At 41.9% G+C, this 26139-nt stretch overlaps 3 protein-coding genes across 16 annotated transcripts in view; 1 reads left to right on the top strand and 2 right to left on the bottom strand.

The window, feature by feature from the left end:
* Nucleotides 1–216: 216 nt before the first annotated feature.
* On the bottom strand, nt 217–2967 carry bag2 (BCL2 associated athanogene 2). Its single transcript, XM_071480860.1, has 3 exons — nt 2683–2967; nt 2244–2353; nt 217–1298 (listed from the first exon to the last, which is right to left on the bottom strand). The coding sequence occupies exons 1-3, from the start codon at nt 2802–2804 to the stop codon at nt 904–906; spliced, it is 627 nt and encodes a 208-aa protein (XP_071336961.1). The 5' UTR covers nt 2805–2967; the 3' UTR covers nt 217–903.
* Nucleotides 2968–4326: 1359 nt separating this feature from the next.
* Nucleotides 4327–10996, bottom strand: znf451 (zinc finger protein 451). 2 transcript variants are annotated; one of them, XM_071480857.1, is made up of 12 exons: nt 10864–10996; nt 9634–9697; nt 9173–9256; nt 8964–9077; nt 8167–8278; nt 7732–7882; nt 7514–7640; nt 7235–7394; nt 6943–7090; nt 5303–6810; nt 4722–4787; nt 4327–4469 (listed from the first exon to the last, which is right to left on the bottom strand). In XM_071480857.1, exons 2-12 carry the CDS (start codon nt 9691–9693, stop codon nt 4429–4431), a joined length of 2571 nt encoding a protein of 856 aa, XP_071336958.1. In that variant the 5' UTR covers nt 9694–9697; nt 10864–10996; the 3' UTR covers nt 4327–4428. The 2 variants fall into 2 exon arrangements, with proteins under 2 accessions (XP_071336958.1, XP_071336959.1); XM_071480858.1 differs by lacking the exon at nt 10864–10996 and adding an exon at nt 10293–10433.
* A 2051-nt stretch (nt 10997–13047) lies between these two features.
* dst (dystonin) overlaps nt 13048–26139 on the top strand; it is a 103543-nt gene continuing 90451 nt past the window's right edge. For 4 of the 13 annotated variants that reach the window (XM_071480848.1, XM_071480841.1, XM_071480840.1 and 1 more), the window contains exons 1-4: nt 13048–13420; nt 13776–13807; nt 15115–15303; nt 19429–19642. In XM_071480848.1, the coding sequence (XP_071336949.1) occupies nt 13237–13420; nt 13776–13807; nt 15115–15303; nt 19429–19642 (619 nt within the window). In that variant the 5' untranslated portion in view covers nt 13048–13236. Of the gene's footprint in view, nt 13421–13775; nt 13808–15114; nt 15304–19428; nt 19643–20727; nt 20979–26139 lie in introns of those variants that run through there. The other 9 variants (XM_071480852.1, XM_071480846.1, XM_071480843.1 and 6 more) reach the window with 5 other exon arrangements.

The raw sequence follows: 26139 nt of genomic DNA, 5'->3' as shown, positions 1-26139 counted from the left end.
GGACAGTTAAGCTGAAAGAAGACAATAAACCGGAGGCTACTGGACTTTTTTTGATTCTTGATTCTTGTTTCGCCTCATTCAAGAGGCTTCTTCAGTTCGACTACGATGACCTGGATGACTGAGAACCTTCACGGACAATAAACGAGTGTTCATCTAGGGTGTTACAGCCTATGTAGAATAAGTTCCCAAAAACAGCGATAGGCCACCCTCAACATATTGACTTATATGACAAAGCCTTTTTATTTTATTTATTTATTTTTTGACACACAATTTAACATTAAAAACAGCTTTGGGCCAATATGAACATAAATCCACAGCTTAATGTGATTTGTGTTGCCTTCACACAAAGAGGTAGTGTGCTTCTTTTAAAAGGTGAGAGTGAAACAGAAAAAGACACTTTAGCATCATAGGAACTACAACAAAGTCATAAAATACCTATTAACTGGGTTTTACACGGCTGTATCACCTTCACAGACTACCTACTGACGCTTTATGCTCACTTCACTATATGCTGATTAACACAACAAGCCTCCAATGAACCACTGCTGCTGTATCTTTCCCTGTCTTCAGTGCATGTGAACACACATTGTGTGGTGGGTTTACACAATAAACGATCCATTTTAAGTAGGTCAGTGTAAATGATGTTCAATTGAAAGTAAAAATTGATTATGTATAGAAATCACTGTAATAATCCTTAAAGGAGAATAATGGTGCGTGTTCACTCGTGAGTTGTGCTTTACTCTATTTTTGGCCCTAAGTTTCAGCATCACTGTAATTTGCCCATAGTGACCAGTCTTTCTACGACTGTACACGTAGAGTCTCTCTAAAAGTTAGTACAGGTTTACAACAGTTCTCGTGAGGTTAGTAGTATTTAAGACGCATTTTTTATTTCGGTGACAGGACTTATTGACTGCCGTTGGCTTGTGGGTCCTCCAGTTTTTGGTGATCCATTATCTTGATATTCTTTTCAGCATTTTCAACGTTCCTCAACAAGGTCTCCAGCCTCCGCTTGATCTTCTTCTGGTCCTCCAGAGCACAGCTGATCACAATGGCCTGAAACTTTTGGTCGATGGGGACGGGCGGCGCCTCAGTCACACAGGCCGCGAGCAAGGCCAGCAGCCCCTGTCGGCCACCGTCCATGTCACTCAGCAACTTTTTCACTATTTCATCTATTATAGCTGTGGCCTTGCGCAGCGCCTCCTCCTGCTGGGAGTTTCTGATTGTGCCGACAGAGATCTCCACAGACAGCGTCCGGCCCATTAGGCGGTTCGCAGTTAAATCTAACTCTTCTCTCTCCCCTAGAAAACATAAAGCAAGAGAGAAATCAATGCTGCTTCAAATAGATAAAATACACCGGTACGGTGGTGGACACAATAGTAAGAACATGTATGCAATCTGCTGTAAGGGGCCACGCACTGGCCAAGTTCTTGTCCTTGTCCTTGTCTTGTTCCTCCCACCAGCCAAAGACAGACAACATGACTGTCCTGTTGGGATGGGCTCCGGTCTTAATACCATACAATCCAACAGGATGGCCCCGCAGTTACCTACACTACAGTTCACTACACTTATGAACTAATGCTTATGAAAGACTGGGTCAGAAAGGTGTTGATTCAACTTTTTTTTCCCCCCATGCAGCAGACAAAACAAGATTTTAGTATTAAACTGTATTATATTATGTATTATACGTTTATATGTGGGCAAACAAAACAGACTTAAAATGGATACATCATTCCTATAAGATCCGGAGCGGTGGTATTTAGGGCAGGATCACTGCATTTGATTGGACACAGTATTCATATAATTTCCAGCCCTTGTATGTACAGTATTGTATAGTTAGACTGGTACTGTATTGATGTTAGGTGGACATACTTCACTCCAGCATTCAGGAAACTGTAAGTGACACATACTGGATGACAATGTCAGTGTAACCACCCATGGTGTATTCTACAATCTATGAGAGGTATGGGAAACAAGGAGGAGAACAAACCTCCATCTTCTCTAGGGTGGGGTGAAAAAACTATCATGTTGACTTGTTCCTTTTTAAATCCCTTGAGGTTATTGAACACCAGCACCCGGCCTTCAAAGCATAACCTCACTGGATCACAATGTTACAGCAGCTACCACAATGCGTGGATTAAAAAAAAAAAAAAACATACAGTAAAACAGAGACAAACGAGGCGGATCGGCCTCAGTTCTGGTCACTGTGACAAACAGGGTGAAGTCGTGAGAGTCAGCAGCCTCACCAGCACAGATGTTTCGCATTTCTTGACTGTTCTGTATGGACTGAATCATTTCCAGGATGCACTCCCTTTCCTGCTCCATGGCCGATGCTGCTTCGCGTAAAGCCTCCACCCTGACAGAGACAGAGGCAGGTCACCACCACCACCACCACCACCACCACCCATTCAAAACCACATCCCCGCACAGCAAAAAAAGTTACGGCTTTGTTATTATGAGAGGTCGATGACATCACAATCAACCCACATTAGGCTACAATATAAATAGTGATTTTTTCTATTATGTGTATATATATATTTCCCCCCCACACGTACACCCACTTATTGTTTTGTCACCAAACTTGTTAAGGAAAAAAAAAAAAGCTGCACCACGATCATGCTTCAAACAGCTCCTCGGGTTCACTGTACCTCAGCCACATGGCTCAGGCCTGTTACTTCACTGTACCTCGTCTCCAGCTGATCCAAACTTTCCAGGAGCCGCCCGGAGCGATCTGCCATGGACAGCGTCCTGCTGAACTTACTGCAGGGAACCTCGTTCATTTTCGCCTGTATTTTCGCTTGAGCCATGCTGGTGAATTATTCTTCCTCTTGTTATGATGATGATGATGATGATGATGATGATCCGCGCCTGAGCCGATCAGCTCCCGGAGTCGTCCAGCTGACACTGACTCCGCCGGATAGCAGCGGCGCCCCCGGGAGAACATTTCCTAACATGGGCTGCAACTTCCTTCACTCGCTCCTCAGAGGAGCTTCCCGAAGAGCCCAGAACAGCACAGCACAGTGGTTCCCAACGTCGGGTCCGAGGACCACCACCGGTCCCCCCCGAGGAGCTCCAGTGGGTCCCCAAAAATATTGAGACCAGGCTATTTACAGCTGGGTGGATAACTGTTTCGACAGTTGTCACTTACTTTTTTAAAATTTCATATTTAACAAATATCTTAATTTGAGGGGTTTTTAAAGCCTAATTTGCTTCTGTTGCAGTTGGCCTACTCATTATTACAGCTTTGGGAACAGTGGCTTGGTGCTGACTTCAGATGGATGAATTTTTGAGATTGTGATTAAGATTGTGTATTTTGATTTTTAAATTGCACAAATCTACCTGTCATGTTCTACACAACCTCCTAGATGAGATTCAAAGTGGTTTCTCACCAGTGGTTGAAACTGTATTTAGACAGTAGCTGCCAAATTCTACAACCAGGTGAGTTCAGTCCTAATTAACTTGTTCCGTAGTGAATAAACCCAATTACACAAGTGACTAAGAGGCTGTGGGGAAAAAAAGCAAACAATTCATTACACTACAGCATATCCCAATTACAAAGGCAGCCAATTTGCAGTGTGAATCCACTTTAAAATGAATCAGTCAGTCACCCAATAATCATTTTAACAACAACATGAGGAAACTAACAGAGCCCAAAGAGCTGCTGCCAGAATTGCAGCTGCAATTATGCACGACTTCTGCTGGGAGACTGTTTATATTGAAGCCACTGCAACAAACAAAAACTGACCCCTGGTGGTATGTTTCCAAAGTTTCTTTTATCTTCATCCAGATGGGTGCGAACATTTTCTTCTGCTGCATTGTGTACCCTGAGCTCCATATTATGTTTGTACATAATGATATTTCTGTAGCACAGGAGAATAATGCCTCTCTCCTTACTGCTGACTCCCGACCAGCATAATAAAATGTGGTTTTTCATTTTACAAAGATGATCTGATAAAGTTCATAGACTCTATGAGTGCACTTCAGGAAAGACTGGTGCAGACTATCCACGGGATTTCATGTCTGCAATGAAAACAGAGACTGCAACTGGAGATACACTCAGCACTGTGGTCACAAGTTCAGCTACGGTATCTTGCAGTGTCATCGATGCCTACTATAGCAAACGTGTCGACACACAGAAGTGTCGAGTCTTTCACAACAGGGGCAGGCATAAATCAACACCCAAAAACCAAGCTTCCAAAACATGGGATCTGCCAAGGACGGTCTGATCTGGGTGCTGCTATGTACCCGAAGCAGAGAGGAACTCTAAAAATGGAGACTGTGATGTCCTACATTGATTTTAAAATGATCAAAAATGTAGACAACGTAAAATAACCGCTAACATTTATTTATTATATTCTGAACACAATTACCTTGTACAAAACATTTCAATATAATGTCTGATGAACTGTGTCACATGAAGCTTTCAGGTCTTTAAAATTCCACAAGACTTCTTTTAAGAGCTTCTTGCAACTCTGTAAAAAAACAAACAAAAAAAAAAAAACACAGATGATAAGAACCTGTGTAACATTAAGTCTAAATAAAACACTGCAATTTGCCACACAATTGTAACAATACTGAGAAAATCTTATGCATGACCTTTTCAAAAGTGTGTTTGTTCACATTTCATTTAATTGTTTTATAGCTGTCTTTTAAAGCACATAATGAGCATTACTGAGTGCACTAAATATCTTGAGTTGACACATTCATAGTCTTTTATACTGTACCTGCCGACTCTCTTGTGTCTTCATCAATCAAAGACAGAGCATGCTTCATCTCGTCATCTGAGCCATCTGTAACAGAGTACACAATAGAGGAGCAGCTGGTTCCTTAAAATTTGTATTAATTATTAGATATTTAAAGACATGTAAATGCTATTCCTTTAAGCCGTTATATGTACTTATATTTATATACCTGTATATACAGTCTATCGTATGTAACTTTCAGCTTGCAGATGTAACACCATGTGTTTAGTCTGAATTTCATCTGTTTCATCTTGGACAAATTTTAGAGCTTTTAGGAAAATATTTCAAAACCAAAACACCAAAATGTGATGTCATATAACAACTGTATATATTAAAAAACTGATGCATTGCATTAGCTTATCTAATTTTCTATGTGGCATGAGTTACACAGTGGCTATGCATTATTTATTGCCTACTTTTATTTGCTTGACTCTCTTTGTTGGCTTGATAAATGTTCAAACCTTAAACTGTGTTTCTTCTTCAACCTCTGCCAATCAAACTACAGAAATGCTGCGTGCAAACATACATAACAATTACTACAAATGTGAGGTAAACTGATTTACCGCTGTTGTCTGGTTTGATCTCCACGGCAGTGAGTATCTTTACAGTGGTGGGTTCTGCTTTTATGTCTTTCTTGCAGGTCCTGGAGCTCATGCAGGGTTCCAGTGTACAGTGTTGGGAGTGATAGTGTTTATGGAAACTCGGTACACCCGTAAAACTCTCCTGGCAAGCTTTGCATTCGACATCAAAGGTCTTCTCCAGGTTCAAGGCTGCGTGTTTTGTGTGGACGTGAGTCTTCATCTGTGCGTAGGAAGGCACAGATACACCACAGGGAGTACACACATACTGACATGCTCCTTCAGCGGCCAGATTCTTCATGCACTTTGTATATGTAGCTTTCATTTCCTCTTTGCTCTTTTCTGAGCCCATGCAGGGGCATGTAAGCTGACTGGTGCTTTCAGCAACAGCAGGCTGAACAACCTCGACATCATCCATACAGTAGTAGTCCTTACTGTGGAGACTCTTGTAGTGCTCCAAGAACTCACTTTCCGATTCAAACTGCATGCTGTCACACAGGCCGCAGAAGTGGGAGCTCTTAATCTGCCCATCGTGCTCATTCATACAGTGTCTGCGCACAGTGGACTCCTTGAAGAACTTCTGAGGACAGTGTCCACAGATGAACCTCTGAAAGCTGTGACTGCTCACGTCACTGCAGTGCTTGCGGATGGTGGCTTCCGAGTCAAAGATGTCCTCGCACATCCTGCACATCCAAGTCTGCTCTGCTTTGGAAAGAGATGACTCTGCTGTGTTCTGCTGGACTGTGGACTCGGAGGATGAATGAATCTGGGCTTCACTGCTGGTGGATGGCTTGGCATTGATGACTGTGGCAACCTCCTCGGGCACTTCTTGTTCAGTGAAGTAGGTGTGGCCGCTGTGAGCTTCTGACACGTGCAACAAGATATCTTCATACCGAGGCATTTCCACCTTGCACTTGCGGCAGTAGAAGAGGAAGTTGGAGAGATGAGCTCCCCCATGAAAGCGGCTCATATGCAGGCGGGTAATTGAGGACTCTCCCATGTGTTTCCCACACACGCCACACTGATGGAAAATCTGGTTCACAGCCAGGAGATGCTTACTGGCTGCGGCCTCCTCTGAGAATGGTAGACCACACTCGCAGTACCATGCTGTTGCTAAGTTTCTGCTAGTGCTGTCATTCAGAGTCAGGCTAAGTCTCTGCCGTTTGGTTGGAAATCTTTCACAATCATTTTCCTTCCGGATTCTTTTTTGAAAAGATGTTTCAAGGCCAGTGGACCGTCTTCTCCTCTGTGCCTCTTTAGCCCTCTGGCTGTGTTGAATTTCACCAAACCTGCAGTGCTGAAGAAGTGCTTTCTCCATTGTTTGGTTGACCTCCACGTCATGCTGGGTCGATTCTTTGTGTTTCTCAATTTCAGCTTGGCTGAGGAAGATTTTACAGCAGAGGGAGCACTGCCCTCGGACTTGCAGCTGTTTCATCACCTGCACTATTGTTTTATCGGCCTTGGCCACCGCACAGCCCTGTCTGCAGTGCACACTGAAAAAGAAAAATGAAAGAAAAACAAACAAAGTTAATTCCACAAAAAAAAAGACCAAGAAAAATGCATGCAAAATCAGTGTCTGCTATCGAAACATGTAACACTGCCAGGACAATCTCAACAAAACTTACTTAAAGTGAGCTTGAGCTGCCTGATGTGAGATCAGTACTTTATGACATAAAGAGCATCGGACATTGAATGCCACATCCTTGCACGAAGCAATGAGACAATTCTTAACATATTGTGGGACAGGAACAGGCAGTGCTCTTCCTCTGGGTTCTTTAACAAAAAGAGAAAAGTAAAAGATACACATCACCTTGCTCATATAATACCCCCTGAGTCCCTTCTTTAAGTTTAGGAGATTTGGATGTGGGAGGTTTTAATGAGGATGTACAGAAAATAAAATTGTTCAATAACCCTTACCCCTCATGGCGAGTGCCTCTGTGAAGTGGTTTTTGGCTGACATGTGCTGCAGACACTCGTCTCGAAGGTTGAAAAGGAGGTAGCAGACAGGACAGGCAAAACACACAACCCGCTGATAGGTCTGAGTGATGCTGTGATTATCAGTAGCAGATGGGGACACCTAAGGTTCAAAACAGAATCATCTAGAATTGTTTTACCGCCATAAATCAATAGTGAATTATGACTTTCAAGAACTAATTGATAAAACCTTCACAGAGCAGGAGTCTCGTGTGCACAAACCTTAGTTTCAAGGTGTTTCCTCCATGCTTCTTTGGTCTGAAAATGTTGACCACAGGCAACACAGGCAAAGAGCTCAGATGGACTTCCCTTCAGATAGATAGCTGGGTCACAAGGGGAATGATCAAACCTGCACACGAGATATTTAACTTCAAAATATGCCAATTTTAAATATGGTTAAAAGCATTACACCAAGGCTGAAATGAACAGAAAAGGATTACCTTTTTAAGTGCCCATCAAGGAGGGAAGCATTGTCATAGACTCGACCACAGTTAATCACTGGACAAGTGTGTCTAGTTGAATTATTTCTGGGGAAAGAAGCAGGTCTGTGCCTTCTTCCAGAACCAGCAGCGATCATTCCAGGTTGAAGACCTACATAAACACAAAGGTGCAGTGTAACCAGGTGCAGAGTCAGTCAACCGACATAACATAGCAGCACTGTAACAGGTTGGTGTCTCATCTGCATGGCGAGATCTATTCAAACAAAATGACACTGTAATCATCCCTGTGATGAAAGTGGATCATTGCAGCAGCACAATATAGTGTAATGGTAGAAACATCAAAGACTACATTACTGAAAAACTTGTTCTGACAGAAATACAAGTGAGAATGTCAGTGATGACGCAACAGATTTATGATCCAGATTAAAAATGTACCTGGCATCTTTAACCACATGTCTACACAGCGCTTTGCTTCCTGATTAACTCCATTTGCAGAACTAAAAGCCAGCTCCTGTTGTCCATGAGCTTTCTGTAAGATCTGTTTCTCCTGAAAAAGAGAAACACAGAGATGAATGACAACAAACATATTCTACATTTTCTTTACACAGGCCTTATATAAACAGATGTCAACAGAAACAAACAGACAGTGTTTATCTTTAGTTTTGTAAGTGACAAAAACACACTGTTGTTGTATGGAGTAAATACATTGCTGTTTAATCATCCTACTACTATAGGCTGCAGCTGTTATTTGTTACTTCTCCATTCTGCCCACAGGGTGGCACTATTGTTGTTGTTACAAGTGGCCTTAAATGACCCCCATATACCAACACAACACTGAAATGTCCACTGAGCAAGTTACATTTAGCCTTTAAATGAAAACAATGCAAATAACCTAATAATAACCAACACTGAAAATACAGACTGAACAGGACTATGGCTATGATGATTTTTACTGAGCAGTTAATAAGTGAAATATTATGTTTCAATGTGATGTTATGTTACATTGAATCATCTACATTCTGATTACTGAATGATCCCACAGAATATATATATATATATTTTTTTAATTCAAGATGAAGACAGTGACTGAAGACAATGGTCGGATATAGACACCTCCAAAAAAACAAAACCAAAAAAAAAAAACAAAAAAAAACCAAAAACAAATTATCGCTTAATTGCTATCTAACAAGCACCAAATGATAGCTGCCCATTTTATACTGAAGCGGCCTCACCTTGAACGCTCTACACTTATCTGCTCGTTCCTTCTTCTCCTGTGCCACCTGGTGTGCTAGTCGGTCCAGTGTAGATGTTACGCGCGCTTTGTGGCGTGTGATTTTATCTTCAAGCTACATTAGAAAGGAGAGGGCACAGCAATTTCAGAGAACTATTGACAGGTATTCACACCATCTAATGAAAAAAGGTGTTCTATTCAGCCACTCACCACTCCTGCAAATGATGAACATCCCTCATCCTCACTGTCACTCAGTAGATCAATACATTCCAATACTGGTTTAAGAGGGCCCTCCTGAAGCAGGTACAAGACAGCATGTCATTTAATGTTACATAACACACCTACATTCATCAGAGCAGTCTGCAAACATTGTCCAATGTGAAAAAAGTGGTTTCTTAAGATTAATATGATCATTAAAAAAAAGAAGTGGTCTATGTCTGAATCATCGCTGCAGTCATGGCATATAATATACAGAGCTTATATTGTTCGGCTAGTCAAATCTGATGTATTCAGGAATGAAGTAAATAGGCACTTCAGTCTAGACCAACATGTTATTGCACAATTAGTCCAACTAATGTCAACAGACAGAAAGTAAGCAAATGCAATCGATTATCTCATCCTTTGAACCTCTTGATTTTTTAGAAACAGATAACGTTTTACACATGACTTACTGATACAAACTCCACTTCCTCTTCCACCTCATCTTCTTCTGCTCGAGCTGGAGAAGACATTTCTCTGTGTGTGTGTGTGGGGGGGGGGGGGGGACAAAAACGACAAACCAATGTAACTTCTGAGGCTGAAACCTAAAACGTTGAACACAGGTGAAAGAGAAGGGTGTGTGTCTATACATTAACAAAAGCCATCCAACCAAGTACCCGAGCAGTGAGCTAATGTACGCCCCTGCAACTTCAGCGTTAGGCCTGCTGGCTCGACATCAGTCAAAGGTGTGCACCGTTCCTCTCAATGCGCCTCTAACCGATGCAATCACGGCTTAATTAACCAGGGATAAGAGGACGGAGATACAGTACAGTACAGATACAGTAACAGATGCATGGGATTTAGCCAGACCATGAGCAGAGAGCATCACAGGGTCAGCTAGCTACTCCAGCAGCGTACACAGCTCTCATATGTGGTATTATTAGTTAGGTAAGGTTGCTCGATTGACACATGTTAAAACGTTGTACAAAATACACCGGAGGGCAGTTATTATCCTCAGCAACCTCCTCCTGGGACCTCAAGTCGATGTCAGGCTTGTGCACAAACACAAAAAAAACGACTTACGCCTGCGCTATGTAAGTTCCATTAAATTCAATACAACCAATGTACAAACCATCATGGGCCGGAGGGACAGATTCTTCTTCGGCTGTCGTCCACCGTGCTCCTCGATTATGCCGCCGTTGATGGGTGGAAGTTAAACTGCGACGGTCTACGATGCTCTTAAATCACGGTGTTGTTGCGGTACAGCCCCTCGGCCTCCGGCGGCAGCGGTGAGCGCCGCGCCGCTGAACGGAGGCTGAAGTTCGGCGCCACAGAGGAACTCAACAGACTTCTTCGAGTTTAACGTCAACGGGCATTTAGCAGCGCCCCGCCGCCATTACTCGTGTTTACGCTACTTAACACACACACTTGACGTCGATGTGAAGTGTCCTAATCTGTCGCTGAGGTTTTTATTACCAACCACAATCTCTTATGCAACTTTATGAACAGCGAAATCTTGAAATGGGTGTTTTACTCTGACAGCAATCCAGACCCCGGGTACTCCGACGTTAGCTTTTAACGTTTGCGGTTGCACCGACGATACCCCCCCCCCCGTTAGGTAAACTCGCTAAACTTCGACTTGTGTTAGCGTGAATCGAGCGCGATTGAAACCAACAGATGACTGAAGCCGAGCACCGCCTTACCCACTCCTTTTCCCGCTGGTTCCTCAGTGAAGACGAGGGGCTGCTAGCTGCAGCATCCCAAACCAAAGCAGACGCAGCTAGTTTGGTCTGCGACGTCATCACTGAGCGCTCCTTTTCTACGCGGAGTTGCCCGCACGGACGGGGTTACTAACTGCTGAGATAAACCCCGCCCGTCTGTGGTTGGTCGTTCGACTCCAAGTGTTTTCATGTTTTACCAAACGTAATTGTAATTAATTGACAGCATTCATTAGAGAAACTTATCAGCAATACATAACTGTGTGTCCATGCGTGCCACATATTTGAAATTACCCCATACAGTGAATGATTTTGACATATACAGTATGTAACTTCTATGCAAGAAAAAATGTAAGGACTGGTAATGACTAGATGTGCACAAATGTTTTGTACATAAATACAGTGTGATTTTGTGGACATGTTAACCATGCACCTTCAATAAAATATTTCTGCCTAAGTAATTTGTAGTATCCAATCCAAAACCTCTTTAGTCTGGACTTTATGTTGAAACTCATATGAAAACAGGATGAACAACACACATAAAGACCCCCCCCCCCCCCCCAAAAAAAAAGAAATATAGAAAACATAGAAACTGCAGCCTGATGTAGGTGCATGATTGTTTCTGAAAATGTGTGTACACAAATGATAATGGTATTTATGCCAGTTTACAGTATATATTTACATGTATTACAATAAGTATGAACATACTGTGCATTGCTTACACAAGTCTCAGACATATATAAATGTTATATATGAATAAAATGTTAAAAAGTTAAATGCATAAACTAATAAAATTTGTGCATTTGAAACAAATAAGAACACATGTTGACATACACACTGTATTTGCAGATACACTCCCACTTTATTAGGTACACCTGGTGTATATAATCTCATGCAATTCAGTACAACAGCTCCACCACATAGTCTATCTTTAACAATGGTTAGTTTTTGTTAATAATAATTTAGATATGTACATTCAACAAAATGTTTGTTTTTTTTTTTTTACTGAGGTCTTAGCCTACATACTGTTGGAGTTGCCCTGGGCTTCTTTATAATGAAATATGTTTCTAATATTCTTCCCCACTCATGTATGTGGGTGGGCTAAATATTAGGAACAGTATAAATGGTGTCCAGTTCAACACCACTGTCATTACCTCACACATATAGCTGAATTAATATGTCTCTGACAGTGTCAAGGAAAGTTGAACATTATTTTCTTTGTAGGTAGAATTTACAGCTAAACTGTTGTATTGGACTGTATTAGATTTTTCAGGTGTAACTAATTAAGTGGCCACTGGAGGTACATACATAACACAGTGCAACTGAGCATAGATGGCCATACAGTACATGTACAGTACAGTACAGTATATACTATAATTATGCCTATTCTGACATGTGGGAATAACACATATCCATTGTAGTTGTTAATGCTACATAAGTGAATATATGCTATATAATATATTTTGTGAAATGTAATGTATGGTATATTGGTCTCTTCCATAGTAGGACACGTCTTGACATACAGAAATAATATGGCTGTTTCATATATAGACACATGATAACATACCGTTTAGAATTTATCAGTGGTGACCTCTGGCTTTTTGTTTGGGTGCAGAATTGCCTGGAAAATAAAACTTTATTTCACCCACCACACTTCACTTGTCTGAGTCTTTCATCACCCATCATAAAACTGCTCTACGTGATATCAGTTCATCCAAAAAAATGACATAATGCATGTTGGATTATGATCAGATTTGGTTTCTATTTTTCCCCCCCTAATCCTGCAAGTGTCTGTGCATAGCACCTGCCTCACTGCAGGGCCTGCCAGTACAGCAGGCTACATTTACAGGGGTAGTCAGTCAGTCAGTATATATGTACTTATGTATCAGACAACCATGTTGTATTACTAATAATGACAATAATCATAATTTATTAGTAACATTTTAAGTAAGCCTATAACATGGTTTAGGAATGCAAAAATATGTTCCATATAAACTGTATCACTGGACTGTATCAGTGTTACAGCATCATCCGTCTGCTGTCGACTCTGCAGCTCATCACTGCGATGCTCAGATGAATCTGCTGACTCTCCCTGCCCCTGTTGGGGGGGGGGGGGGGGGGGGGGATAAATAAATAAATAAAACTTGCGTCTCTGCTGAGTCATACATTGTGCCTCACAAAAATGATATCAATAGCCTGGGCTGTCTACTTTGAACCTACACGCTTGACACGGTTTGCTGTGCGATGCTTCACGCATGTCGCTCAGCGTCCTGTCTCTCGTCCTGAGCTCTCGGCGGCGTAGCGGCAGCAGAGGAGCCAGCTGTCTGAGGCTGCGGGGTCTGTCCTGCATCTCGCCTTATGATGATCGCTGCGGCGTTTTTGGTCCTGCTCAGGCCGTACAGCATTCAATGTGTGCTGCTATTATTGTTGCTTTTGCTCGGGACTATTGCGACGATTTTGTTTTTTTGCTGCTGGCACCGCAGGCTTCGTAATGGAAAACATCCAATAAAATCTGTGCTCTCCGGACGCTCCAAGAGCCGCGGTGAGTAGCGCAGGCCAGCCGCGTCTCCGCGCCCTGCCACCTCATCTCATGTCCGCGCATTTAATGCATATATTCGGCTTCTGTGGTGTTCACAGTCCGTTTCTCTCATCTGTAGGAGCTCGCAGCAAAAGTCAGTAGCCATATCAGACCTCTGCAGTTAGTGCTGATCAAACAGACACATGACCCTCATGGAGGTGTTAAGGCAATTAAGGCTTTGGTTAAACTGGACTGAAATATCGTAAAGTTATTAATAGACTACGTGTAACAAATGTATATTTAATATGTGACGTGTCATACTTGATGGTAAGTGTTGGATCATAAGACCTCAGTCTAACATCTGTTATCTGTCCTGTAGTTGGCCTCCGAACGCACCATTTTCGATCTGAGGTAGGATGAACTTTTTACATTATGGTCTTGAGTCAGTCATTAATATCTTATTGCCGGGAGAGATTCGACTTTAAATGTGTGAAAGCCTTATTCAGACTGCATGATCTTTCCATGTATAATATAACAAATGCTTCACCCACCAGTCCTGTTTCTTTGGACTTTTTTCGAGGGCTGCGTGACTATTTTAAGGACCGTGATGTGCGCAATGCGCATGTGTTATCAATAAATAATGTAGGTGATTTTGCAGTTTCATACTTTAAGGTGGGTCGAAACTATTGTCTTCTCAAAAACACGTTAATTAAAACTCATTTCTAAGTGAGCCGATGGAAGGCTACTCAAATGTATGATCTATAGGCTATATTTGCCCTCATGTTTAATGCTTGTCTAAGTGCGTCAAGCAGAGCTTCAGGCGACCTGTTTCCGTTTTACGCACATTGTTTTCAAAATAAAATATGATATTTTAAAGCCTGTAAAGATATCAGCTGCATAAAAACAGCTTTAAACCATTAAGCAAATGTGGCATCTTAACATTTGAAAATTGTATTATTAAAGTATTATCATCAAGGCTGTCTTAGTGGAAAGCTTTTGCAATAATAGGCTGTTTCAGTAATTGATCTTCCTGACATGGCTTGGATGGAAAAGCTTTATAATTTTATTAAAACTAAAAAAGGGTTGGTGAAAAGCAATTCTAGCATGTAAACCCATTATTTACTGAAAGTGCCACATAGACCTATCAGTTTTATTGCTATAGGATAAATGTGCACTTGATACACTGACGCATACACACTTCCTTTTTCTTTCTTGTCTTTCTTTTTTTTTGTGATTCTCTGTGGTTTTGATGTTCTTAAAAGCATGCCATCCATCGCAGGTTATGTTATTGAACCACAGGACACTGAATCCCCACCAACTCAGTGCTGTAGCTGGTGGGTATTCAGTATCATGTTCAAGGACACGACAGCAGCACAGTTGCTAAGAGCAGTCTCCTTTATTTTTTACCTTCAAACATAAAGTCCAACAGTAAACAGCCCTTTTAAACTCAGAGAGGGTCTAAAGAAGAGGCTGATTGTCAGAAATGTCGTGTGTTACACTGAAATATTTGCCTTTCCTTCCTGTGTAGTGATTGGAAATGCTGTATCATCTTTCTCAAACGCTCTGAAATCTAGGTCATAGCAGTCCCTCCCTAGCTTAAAAATCCTGAATGGCATTACAGTTATTATTCATATTATAATGAAGCTTTTAATTTCTGTTGCTAAGTCTGCTGAAAGTCAAATCTGCTGTGTGCTTGACATTTGCCCATCGTTTCCCAGGGCTTCAGGCACAGTCCACGTCACGCAAGAAGGAGCATACATGCTCGAGTGACAGAGGAAAAGCCCAGTCTGGTCGAGGTTCCTGAGAGCGAACCTGATTCATCAGCCACTCTGAGAAAACGCAAAGTGAAGAAGAGGGTTCTACCAGAATTTTACCAGTCTGTACAAGTCACCCCCACACGCAAACCTGTAGGTACCCCCTGTACCTGTAACCTTGATTAACACATGATGATAAAGTGATACTATTTTTTGCTTGCTCCCCTCCACAGGGACACCGTTGTGCCTTTGAAGCTGGTAAGGATACAGTAACTTGCTCAAGGACACAGGGCAAGTGTTTGTCTACGGGGCTTGGACCCTGTGTGTGCTCTTTAAGGACGGTCTCTTTACACCATAGGTCCTATGAAATGAAAACTTACCGTGTTTGGCACCTTGTATCTGTCGGTGTATTGTTTAGTTATTTGTCATCATATGACAAATGTGGTGATCATAGATTTTAGCATAAAAGAAACTTGGGCTCCAGAGTCACACCTTTAACAACAGATCTTGTAGACTTGACATGAACCATTGGTCCAGTAATCTACTTTTACTTTTAAGTAATTTGCCAAAAAATGTTTTTAGCATAAAACTATAGTACATTTAGCCAAGTACAAGTTTTGGGTAATAAGAAATATGTGCTGATCACCAAATTACTCCATGAATTCATACCTGATATGAATGTTCTGTATTCAGATTGGACCCTGGTCCAGTATTTTTACATGAATGTACAATTTCTAAAAGTGTAGCAGCCTTGGTGGTAAAATACAGACTTAAATATGTTACATAAACAAATGTCAGAGCATTTAACTAATTTAAAAATCACAGGTTTTACTCCAGAGTGTGAACAAACATGCAGTTTGTTGTTGTTGTCAGCTCTGATTTTACTGATTTCCAGGTCCTCCGTTTTAACAGATTCCATGGTATCTGTTCATTTTGCCTTGGTTTGTAGTCATCCCAGTTGGCATGTTGGTACGTGTCCTCTCTAATCCATTCGAAGCCTGTTAACAATTTACATTGCATGAAAACCTCATGTGTGTCCTCGTGTGGATCAACAGCTCAGCTCTTTGTTAACTCAGCACAGTTTTAGGCCGTCAGATTTTCATATCTGCATCGTGTTACCCTGTGAATTAGCTGCACTGTTTCCAAACGAGAGCGTGCTCACCATCCTTTTATCAGCTCCAGATAGTGCAGCTAAACTGTAAGGTGAGAAGAGACAGGAAACACTGGGCTGGATGGGAAATATTTACTCAAGGGGGACGTGAATCAGAGAGCATTTCCATGACCCCCTCCTGTTTGCTGGGCTTTCTTTATGTACTGCTGCTCTAATCTGAGAAAATGAGAAAGGACAATTATTACAGTTTCTGGATGTTTTTGGTCGTGTCTAATACTTAAATGTAATTCACTGTATCCAGAATAGTACATATCCTGCCTAACTTTTATCCGTACTAGACATCTCCAGCTATTGCTGTTGTATGAAAATCTAATTTAGCACAAGACTTGACATGATGCAGATGTTGAACTGACTGACTGTGTTCAAAGGAACCTATTGATCTGTGCGAACACGTTGCAGTGTCATGCTTCCTTCCTGCAATACTGCAGATAACAGACACAAACAGTGCTTTTTCTTATTGCCCTTGTCAGCAAACCACACACATGTCAACATGACTAGAGCCACCGATCGCGGAGGACTTATCATATTACCATCTTGTCTCCCAGGAATTAAGTTCATATACAACTACCTAAACAGAATCCAGCCAACGATTATGTTGCCACCACAACGAGATGCACATCAATGTGTTGTCGTTTCTGATGCCTTTAAATCAAATCATCTTTGTTGCCCTGGGTAAAACAAAATCAAAATGTTTCAAATCTTCTGTCTACAGTGTGCAGGTTAAATATTTACTGTTGCAGTCAGCAAAAAGAAACCCTGTGTTTGCTAATATTGTTATTGTAATAATGGAAAAGGTGACAGGGGATCACAACGGGAAAAGCAATTTGGAGATTTATGGAAATCATGAGAGCTCCATGACGTTGCTGTAAGTGAGCAGACTTTAATCGAGCAGCATAAACTAGTGCAGGCTTGATCGACCTACTATGCATCATTCATGATATATTTGCATGTGTGAAACATGAATAATCCAGAATGGTTGCCTTGTTTTGGTGAAACCATATTTTTTGTGTGTTTTTGTGTATTGATAATCTCTTTAAATGACCCCGTCTACCAGTGCAAGGGAACTGCTGACTACTTCACACAATCTGTCCACAGCACGATAATCAAATGAATATTTCATAAGTGCATCTTAATATCTGTGCTCCTCTTTTACGTGTATTTAATAGGACCTGCACACTTAGCAAGTAGACAATTTGACAGTATTCTGTCAGGGCTTGATCAGAATCAGTTATTTCACTGGTGGATACCCTGTAGTCACTGTATTTTCAGACGATACTGACAAAGATAGTCAGAAAGGAAGACATGACGTCCTTGTGTCCATTTTTAACAGTAACAGCTCCTGAGCAAAGAACATTAGGTATTAACAAAGAATAAAGAATTCTGTACGTTCTCTAATGGAAAGGATAAGCTGTGTATTAAGTGATGGGGGAGGGCCTCCAGTCCTTCAACCATTCTTATCCCTGTACGGTTTGTTCTTCATATGAAAGAAAATAAAAACAGACTCGGGAGAACATAGCAGCCCAAACTAATGATCATTTCATAATAGTGCACGTCAACTCTCATCGAATCATGGAGTTTTTTTGCTTTTAGTAGGAAGAATTACGAATAAGCAGAAAGCTGATAAAAACTGCAACACTAAGCTGCATTTTCAGCATCTGAGTTTTATCCTGATGAAAAGTGATGCAATGATAAAAAAAAAGGCTGCTAATATTAGCAGTGTGTTGCTTTTATCAGCCCGTGCAGATTCTGCACTGAATGACCCTGCACTCAGTTGGAAACAAATTCTTCTGCTATTTTAAACCAGAGCTTATTTTCAGACACTTTCAAGTTTATCCTCTGCATTTACATTTAAGGCATCCAGATTTACCTTTGAATATCACCAAGACAGGATCATTGCAGGCTGTCTCAGGTTGCATCTCCCCTTTATCATTTAAGCAAATATGGTGTCATCACACAGGTATTTTGCACCCCACCCATCTCCTTCTACATTAGGTTGTGTTAACCTGCATTGGCTCTGTTGCTCAACCACAGGTGTGTCAGGGCGCAGCAGGACAGTCATTAATTCACAATTTTCCTCTATGTGAGCAATTGTGTTATTTGCGGTTCGAGTCAGAACTGGAAACTGTCTGAAAAAGTTCAAGGAATAATAACACACCAGTCAGAGGTGATTTTAATATTAAGCCCGGTTAAACCGACTTAATCCAGGTGCAATCTTTTGTTGTGCGCCCATGATCCGCTCCATCCTCTCGGGTAATTAGCGCAATGTAAAGTGAATGCTTCCACCCTTCCCTCTGTGGTCAACACGCAACCTACACTGCAGGCAGTTAAAATGTGCATCTTGTCGTAGGGCCCTTGCCACGAGGAACCACGGGGAGCCCTTGTCCTCTCATTGCCTCCCGCCTCGGAGGTGTTTCGTAGCCAGCCAGCACCTCTTTTCGTGCAGGGATGGCGCTCTAACACCGCCCGTCGCCGTTCGGAGCTGCTGCTGTTGGCTGCAGCGGCTGTGACGCGCAGACACATGCAGTCTGCTCTCCCCATCACGGCCCAGCTCTGCCTCGACAGCACACAGCGCACCATCCCCTCAGCCCCTCCGGAGATCTGACATCACCCCAACATCCTCAACGCCCCGGTGGCCGGAGCATCCCTCGAAGGGCGTGGCACGCTGAGGAATTAACGCACGAAATGTGTGACCGAAGGGTTGGAGGCTGATAACGCACAAAAAAAGGATTGTTGTTTTTTTCCCCATCTTCTTCTTCTTCTTCTTCTCCCAGCTGACAGGTCTCCATGTACACAGTGGTAAGTCTTATTGTTGACCTGGCGGGGGAGCCATTTACTATTGATTTCACGTCGCCTTTATTTGGCTCTTGGATTGTTATGGATGTTTGCGAGCCGGTGGCTTGTGTCACGGAGCGTCCTCGCACCTATACCGTGCGCTCGCATCGCGCACTTTGACCCGCGACGGTGGAGAAATCATCTGATTCGTGCCTGTTGTTCCTGCGCCGTTGTCCTCTTTCATTTCGGCTGAGAGTGAAATCAAGACAAGCATTGTTCATTTTTTTTTTTTTCTCTCTCCCCCCCTTTATGCCCCGTTTTCTTTTGTCTCACAGAGCTCCAGCTCGGGGAACCCTTCCCTCCACTGCTCCATGTCTTCCTCGGCGGATTTCTCAGACGAGGATGATTACAGCATCAAATCCGGCTCGGCATCGCCGGCTCCCGGGGACACTTTACCCTGGAACCTGCCGAGACATGAGCGGTCCAAGAGGAAAATCCAGGGAGGATCCGTGCTGGACCCGGCGGAGAGAGCCGTGCTCAGGATCGCAGGTGAGCGGCTGGCTCCTTGTTGTCAGACAGCGAAGTCACGGGAAAAAAAACAAAGCTCCAGTGTGCTGCAACACACGGAGACGAGGAGCTCATGGCCCCTCATTAAAGCTGAATCTTTTTCTGGTGTCCCCAGTTTTATTTGGGGGACCTAAACGCGGGGTCTGTTGTGACGTGGGCTCCTGCATGTGATGGTATTTTGGTCTGTTCTTATTCTGGATATGATGCTTTAAAAATGAACCAAAGGGTTATTGGATATGTGGTGTAATTTAAAAAAAAAAACAAAACAAGTAGGCCCATTTTTAATGTATGATTTTATTTTTCCATATAAGTTATTTATTGAGATGTAGCCTCCGAGGTCGCAGTTCATGTGGAGCAAAAGTCAGATGGATGAAGCTTCAGACGCAAAATAATAACATGAATCCTTCCCACGTGGACACTTGTTTGTTTGACCCTTGATAACAAGCTTTATGACACTGGTGTATTTAATAATGGTGCTGTCAGATCACACAGCCTTCAGTCGAAAGAGGGAGGGTGAAGTTTTCCACGAAACCTCGCGGCTTGTGTGTGACAGCAGTGGCAGCTGATGGGCCACATCTTTTCAAACAGCAGTCCCGTAAATGTGCCACAGTTGTTTAAAGTCTCTGGCAGGAGGACAACAGAGGAAAACAAAAAAAAAAAAAACAAAACAAAAAAAAAAAAAGAAAAGAAAGTGGTCCATGTTACGAGCCGGTACAGAGACGGAGAGTTTATTACTACACACTGTAAAAAGTGAGCAATTCATTCAGTGGCGTTCAGGCAGGTTACTTCACTGACCGGTGCGAAATCTGGCACACGGGGTTCAGGCTTGGTGAGGCTGATTATCTTGTGATAAGATCGTAAGATCTGAATCTCGTTTTAGGTGGATGTTACACTCAGCGTTTCGCGGACTGACTTGTCAAAGCAGGCATGTTTTTTTTTTGTGTTTTTTTTGTTGCAGCGCAGCACGTCCGGCAGTCCTCCCTATCAGCCCGTGAACTCCGGGGAGGAAGTGCGGCCTATTGGACAGAACGCTTAAGGGAGGGACGTAGGGCGTTTCCTTTAGTGCAACAACAGCGCCGATCACTCTCGAGTCCTCGGCACATACACATGCACATGCACGCAAACACACACACAGATATACACACACACACACACACACACACTCACTCACACACACACGCTGTGTCCCTGTCCGCCGCTGGTGAATGTCCAGTTTGTGGAGCCCGGGTTATGGCTCAGTACGCACCGCAGGCTTATGTGCTCTCCGACGAACAGGAATACCTCCAAGCTTATGAGGATGTTTTGGAAAAATACAAAGGTAGGATCAATGGTGATTGGAGGGTCTATTGCTTAGGCTTTGGGACGGCGAGGAAACTGGCCGATTGCTGCTTGACAGCTCGATAGACGTCAGCCTGCTCCCCTCTCTCCCTCTGGTGACTGGCTGGTCTTAGTCTCTCTATCCCTGCGCTGGAAAAGTGAGAATATTTCCTGCATGACATCACGTTCAGGCTGATTTTTAGTGGCCAAAACAAAGGCCTTATTATATGATCACAGCTGATCATTAGATTATAGGATTATTCCTCCTGTTTACTTGGTGTATGAAAAATATTTAGCTTGAAATATGTCTGGAAAAACAATAAATCAAGCCAGACTGTTACAGTGTCTGGATTGTTTACTGTCAGACTGAACGATCTAAACAGAGAAATCAAGTCTGTTGTTTGAGTAAATTGTGCTTTCACAATATAATGATATATTTGAATGGTTTTATGGTGATCGCCTGAAGAAATACCACTGATTGAGTAGTAAATCGGTGACCTATGTGGTGTCTCAAGGCAGACAGGACAATGACATAGCAGGATGAGGCGTTAGCTCATATCAGTGGCTCGTGTCATTTCATGGAGCTGGCCCTTTTGGGGTCAATCTCATTAATTAGAGCATATCCATCACACTTGAGAGATCGAAGTTATTCAGTGTCTCTTTGACAGCTAGAGCTCGTTGACAAAATCATACACATGTACTCTGAGGCCCGAGGAGATCCAGTGGAGCTGAATTCAAAGTGACAGCAGCGCTTTTAACTCTCGACTTTCCTTTTCACTCACGCTAACAAAGTAAAACGACAGCACAATAACTAACAGACTGTGGGCTGTTGTAGTGAATGCTTGCCATGAGCGTGTTCTCTCAGCTGTTGGAGCGTTGTAGCCAGCAGGGCCAGTCAGCTGTGGTATAAGGCTTAAACGCCCTGACTGGACTCTTAATGGGATCATATGATGTAGCATCATTAGGAAGCTGTATCTGTTTTCTTCAGGCAGAGGAGCTGTGACACACAATGAGCTCACTTATTTTCCCTGTTTTCTCCTATCACTAACTGCCAGTTTGTGATTAGTTTTTACATGTTAAGTATTGATTTTAGGGAGATATTTGACTTCCCACCAGCTTGTGCATGAACAATGAACATATCAAGGAGGGGTAAGGAATTATTTTGTGTTTTTTTTTTATTTTTTATAATTGTACCAACAAATTTCAAAGTTTATGGAAGCGTTGTAGCTTCACAGTAACGCTAAAGTTTTACTTGCAGTCTCAATCTAATCAATTCATTTAGCTGAAGGTTTCATAAGTAAAATTGACTGAATTTAGTATATGTTTTGGCTTATGAATATTATTCTGCAGAGAGTTTTTTCTTACTTCTTTCTTTTCTTTCTTTTTTTTGGCTCTGGAGCAACTATGGTAGAAAGTTGAGTTTAGCAGATGGGCTAATCATTTGCAGGAAACTTTGAGAAGAAAGAGGTAATCAACATTTATTTACTAGGGGTCGGTTAAGGAGAGAGGGAGCAGACTATAGGTAGTTTATAAAGGTAGCTCATAGGTAGCTCATAATTTCTTTGTAAATTCATGGGCTGCATGCTTGTGCCTGATAATGCACTGAGAGTGATGATTGAGATGACAGCAAATGATAAAAAATGAAGATTGGCAAAAATAAAATCGCACGTGATTTTATGTGAGAGGAAGGCTTTTGGAAGGTATTGAATACAACACCACAGTACAGTGTATTTGAGCACATATGACTGGATGATCAGGCTGAGAAACTCATCTTCAGAGTCAAATACCTTATACTTTCTTAAAATTATGTAGTTCTTAATGTAAGTTTTTCATCCCATAAAACATTTCTTTCCATAAAACAATTCTCTGCTTAATTTTTCTACAGGGTGGAAAAAAGTCTTTGTTTCAATTTTTTAAAGTTTATTTGCAGTTGATTGGATCAGCCAGAGCCCCGAGCTTCTCTCCATGTGATGCTTAGCGTATCAAAGGGACACATTTTCATAGCCAAGTCATCAACAGTTACCAAACAAACAGAGCAGTAAACAGAACAGCAAGTGGGCCAGCTATAAAGTCGGGAACAGTTTTTTCTTTGTCTCTCCAAATCAAGATATAGGATCAGATCTTTTCCGTATTTGACAGTGCAACTCTAGGTAAACACACTGTAACTTATTGTTTGTATCTGCACTGGTGACAGTGTGTTTATGTGGGTGGTTGTCATTGGTGGTTTGGCTTGGTTCCAGAGTCATCAAACACCTCTGAGATAATGTCAGCCGTCAGTTTCTGGAGACAAGAGAAAAGTGGAGAATACAAAAATGTAGGAGTCTTTGCTGTGGTGAGTGAGTGCCATGTTGTGCGACACATGCACTTGTTCATCTCCAGTGTGACCTTTAGTGAACTTCGCTATTAGAAATAAACCGACAGATTCCAAGATCAAGGAAATACCACATGACGATCTGAACTTTGAGTTTCGGAGGTTTCTTGAGACTAAGCATAACAATTGCCATTGACCTGGAGCATGCATGTAGTTCTTTTCGCTCCAGCTGTAATAATGCCACACTAATCAGGCATTAGAGTTAATTATACACTTTTCCACAGAATAGCTTTAGGCCGGGATGAAATTCAATGCAGGGTTTACAAAAGACTGTGAACCTGAGGAATGAGTTAAAGACATGGTTTCCCAGACACACACAACAGTGAAACACACTGGGTAGTGGCTGTGTTGGATCGCGCTGTTCTAGCAGAGCCTGCTTGGTCGGTCGTTAGCATGATGGGAGCGTTAGAGTTTCCCAACAGATGATCATCCTCTGACATCAGGGAAGATTTAATGGATTAGACATTTGTTGGTTCAGTCAGCTCTTCTTGCAGTTGGTATATTTTGTTTTTAAGATGCCATATGGTGTCGATAGTTTGATTAGATTGGAAGGAACGTATATTTCTAGAACTGGACCCAAAATGAGCATGTGGTGCTTATTGAAAGAACTGACAGTCTTGCAGAAAATACCCAGCAAATACAAATTTAAGATGGAGAAGTATTTTGTTTTGTTGGTGACCTGCTTTTTCATGCATATACACAGATTGTTCTGTGGCCAAATGTATTTTTGTTTTAACAAAGATGACTAGAAAACAATATTTAAATTCAAAATTTCAAACTCGTGTCTGGAGTTTGAAAAAAGGATATGATAGGCATGATCTTTTTTTGCAAGGCTTTAGATTGTGGACATATATATTATATTGAATTTTACAGATGGTATTCCTTTCACAAGACGCCCGTATACAGCACCAGGCTGCAGGACGGCTGCACTGTAAGTTGTGTGTTATAGGAGGGTGTGGTCTCTCACTGGCTGTCTGACATGTCTGTCTGTGAATCACTGCAGTCTTGCTCATTGATTTAATCTCTTGTTACAATTAGGACTTCTGTAGATTCAATAAGGAATACCTCATTAATAATAAAATCATCCTTTTATACTCATATTATCTTGTATTAACAAACAGTGATGAGTGAGAAGGCATTGTGTTTTTTGCACAGTCACTGCCTTTGTCCATCCTCCTGGGCCGTGCCCAGCCCAACCCCTCTGCTCTATGTCGACAGCCCACTCATCACATTCAAATGGCCCAGTGGCCCACACATGCAGTAGGCTGCTTCTATTGAGACTGTCTGCTACCATACAAAAGACACTTTGTTTTTATGTGAGCAGCATCCAAGTTCCACAGGCCTGTTCATGTGTCAAGCTGATGTTGGTGACACTCCTTTTCTGGCTTTTCATTGAGGCTTAAACGTCAAGGAGCCACACTCTGAAGGTGGTCTCTGTCCACCTAATTCAACCTACAAATTAATGTTTCATAATTGCATATTGTACATGCACAGCTGGCCTTTGTAGCCTCCCCAACGCTGAGAACTAACCCCCTAACTTCTATCGTTCACAAACAATAGGAACATGCTTCGTAGGATTACATTTTAAAGGGGTGAATACACAAACATTATTTTGGATAATCTTAAAGCCTGCTAACCAATCATTTGCAATGAAATTAAAGAAATTTCTTATTTAGATAAAGTGTAATTTCTTTTGATTCATTTTTTTTGTTCTAGAAGATTACCAGGGAAAAAATATGGCATTTGGACTTGGACATATGTGTGATAGCAAAAATGTGAGCAAATATGATTTAGACAGTATAATCGCTAGGCTACCTAATCATAGTGTAGTGTGTGTCCTAGTGTAATATCACCGCTACCACAGCCAGAATTTGAAGTACTAAGTGCTAAGAGCTAATTAAGTGCATTAGATCTTTGTATCAGTTTCCAGCTCAAGCTCGAGTTGGTGCTCTATAACCTCACAATAACATCGAGCAGAAGCTGATTTGAAGCGATGAAAAACAGCTGCTTCTGGTTTCATTTTACAGGTTTCAGCAATATGTGTTCTCAGATCAGAATGCAAGTTGTCTGCAGCCAGAAACCTGAGGTGTGAGTGTTTGCTGTTATTGTCCATCTGTTCTTTGAGGTTTGTATGTGGAAAACAAAATGTTGAAAAATAAAAACCATTAACAGTAAGTACTCTAGAAGTGCTTCGGCTAAAACATGAAGCTGTTCTTGTTGCCAGGCCCTTTATTGATCTGATCAATAGACTTCATTTAAAATGGGGAGTGTAATCCAAACCAGGGCTCTCAGAAAGCTTCATACTGCTCCATCAGTCTTTAGGTACAGACATATATTTTTTATTTAATCTTCAATCATATATTATTCCTGGATTTATCATTTATAGACATACAGCGTATCCATTGTCCATTTCAAATGCATTTGATTCAACATATTGTTAAATGAAATCTAACTTTGCAACTATGCTGTTGTATCATGTCTGTGCCTGAGTACGATGCCTGCTCACTGTTATATTTCCAAATGTTGTATTTATATGCTGTCATGGTGATGGGAAGACCAGCGTGGCTGAACCTCATTCCACAGCTTTGCTTAGCTCCTCTTACATGAGATCATCTTTTGAGTCTCTGTCCCACCACTGACTCATGCTCAGTTGCCTTTCCTCTCCCGCTCCAGCGGCACCACCCTTCTCTCCTGAATGCAGCAGATGCTGGGAAGCAATCCCACACTAGCAGCAGGAAACAGATTTCCTTTCTCCGCTTTTTATTGGGTGGCCAAGGAACCGGCAGCTCAA

Source organism: Trachinotus anak, unplaced genomic scaffold (genome assembly GCF_046630095.1).
Source record: "Trachinotus anak isolate AG129_WGS33_773 ecotype Australia unplaced genomic scaffold, CSIRO_AGI_Tana_v1 ptg000007l, whole genome shotgun sequence".
NCBI classification, from domain to species: Eukaryota; Metazoa; Chordata; class Actinopteri; order Carangiformes; family Carangidae; genus Trachinotus; species Trachinotus anak.
This window is presented reverse-complemented; position numbering and strand designations above follow the sequence as displayed.

Bases quoted from the DNA above. Each gene is read 5' to 3' on its own strand.
- znf451 (XM_071480857.1), bottom strand. From the start codon at position 9,693: ATGTCTTCTCCAGCTCGAGCAGAAGAAGATGAGGTGGAAGAGGAAGTG. The intron at 6,811-6,942 runs GTAAGTTTTGTT...TTTCTTTTTCAG, and splicing joins GCAGCTCAAGCTCACTTTAA to TGTGCACTGCAGACAGGGCT. The intron at 4,470-4,721 runs GTACAGTATAAA...GTTTTTTTACAG, and splicing joins AGACACAAGAGAGTCGGCAG to AGTTGCAAGAAGCTCTTAAA.
- bag2 (XM_071480860.1), bottom strand. From the start codon at position 2,804: ATGGCTCAAGCGAAAATACAGGCGAAAATGAACGAGGTTCCCTGCAGT. The intron at 2,354-2,682 runs GTACAGTGAAGT...TGTCTCTGTCAG, and splicing joins TTGGATCAGCTGGAGACGAG to GGTGGAGGCTTTACGCGAAG. The intron at 1,299-2,243 runs GTGAGGCTGCTG...TATGTTTTCTAG, and splicing joins AATGCGAAACATCTGTGCTG to GGGAGAGAGAAGAGTTAGAT.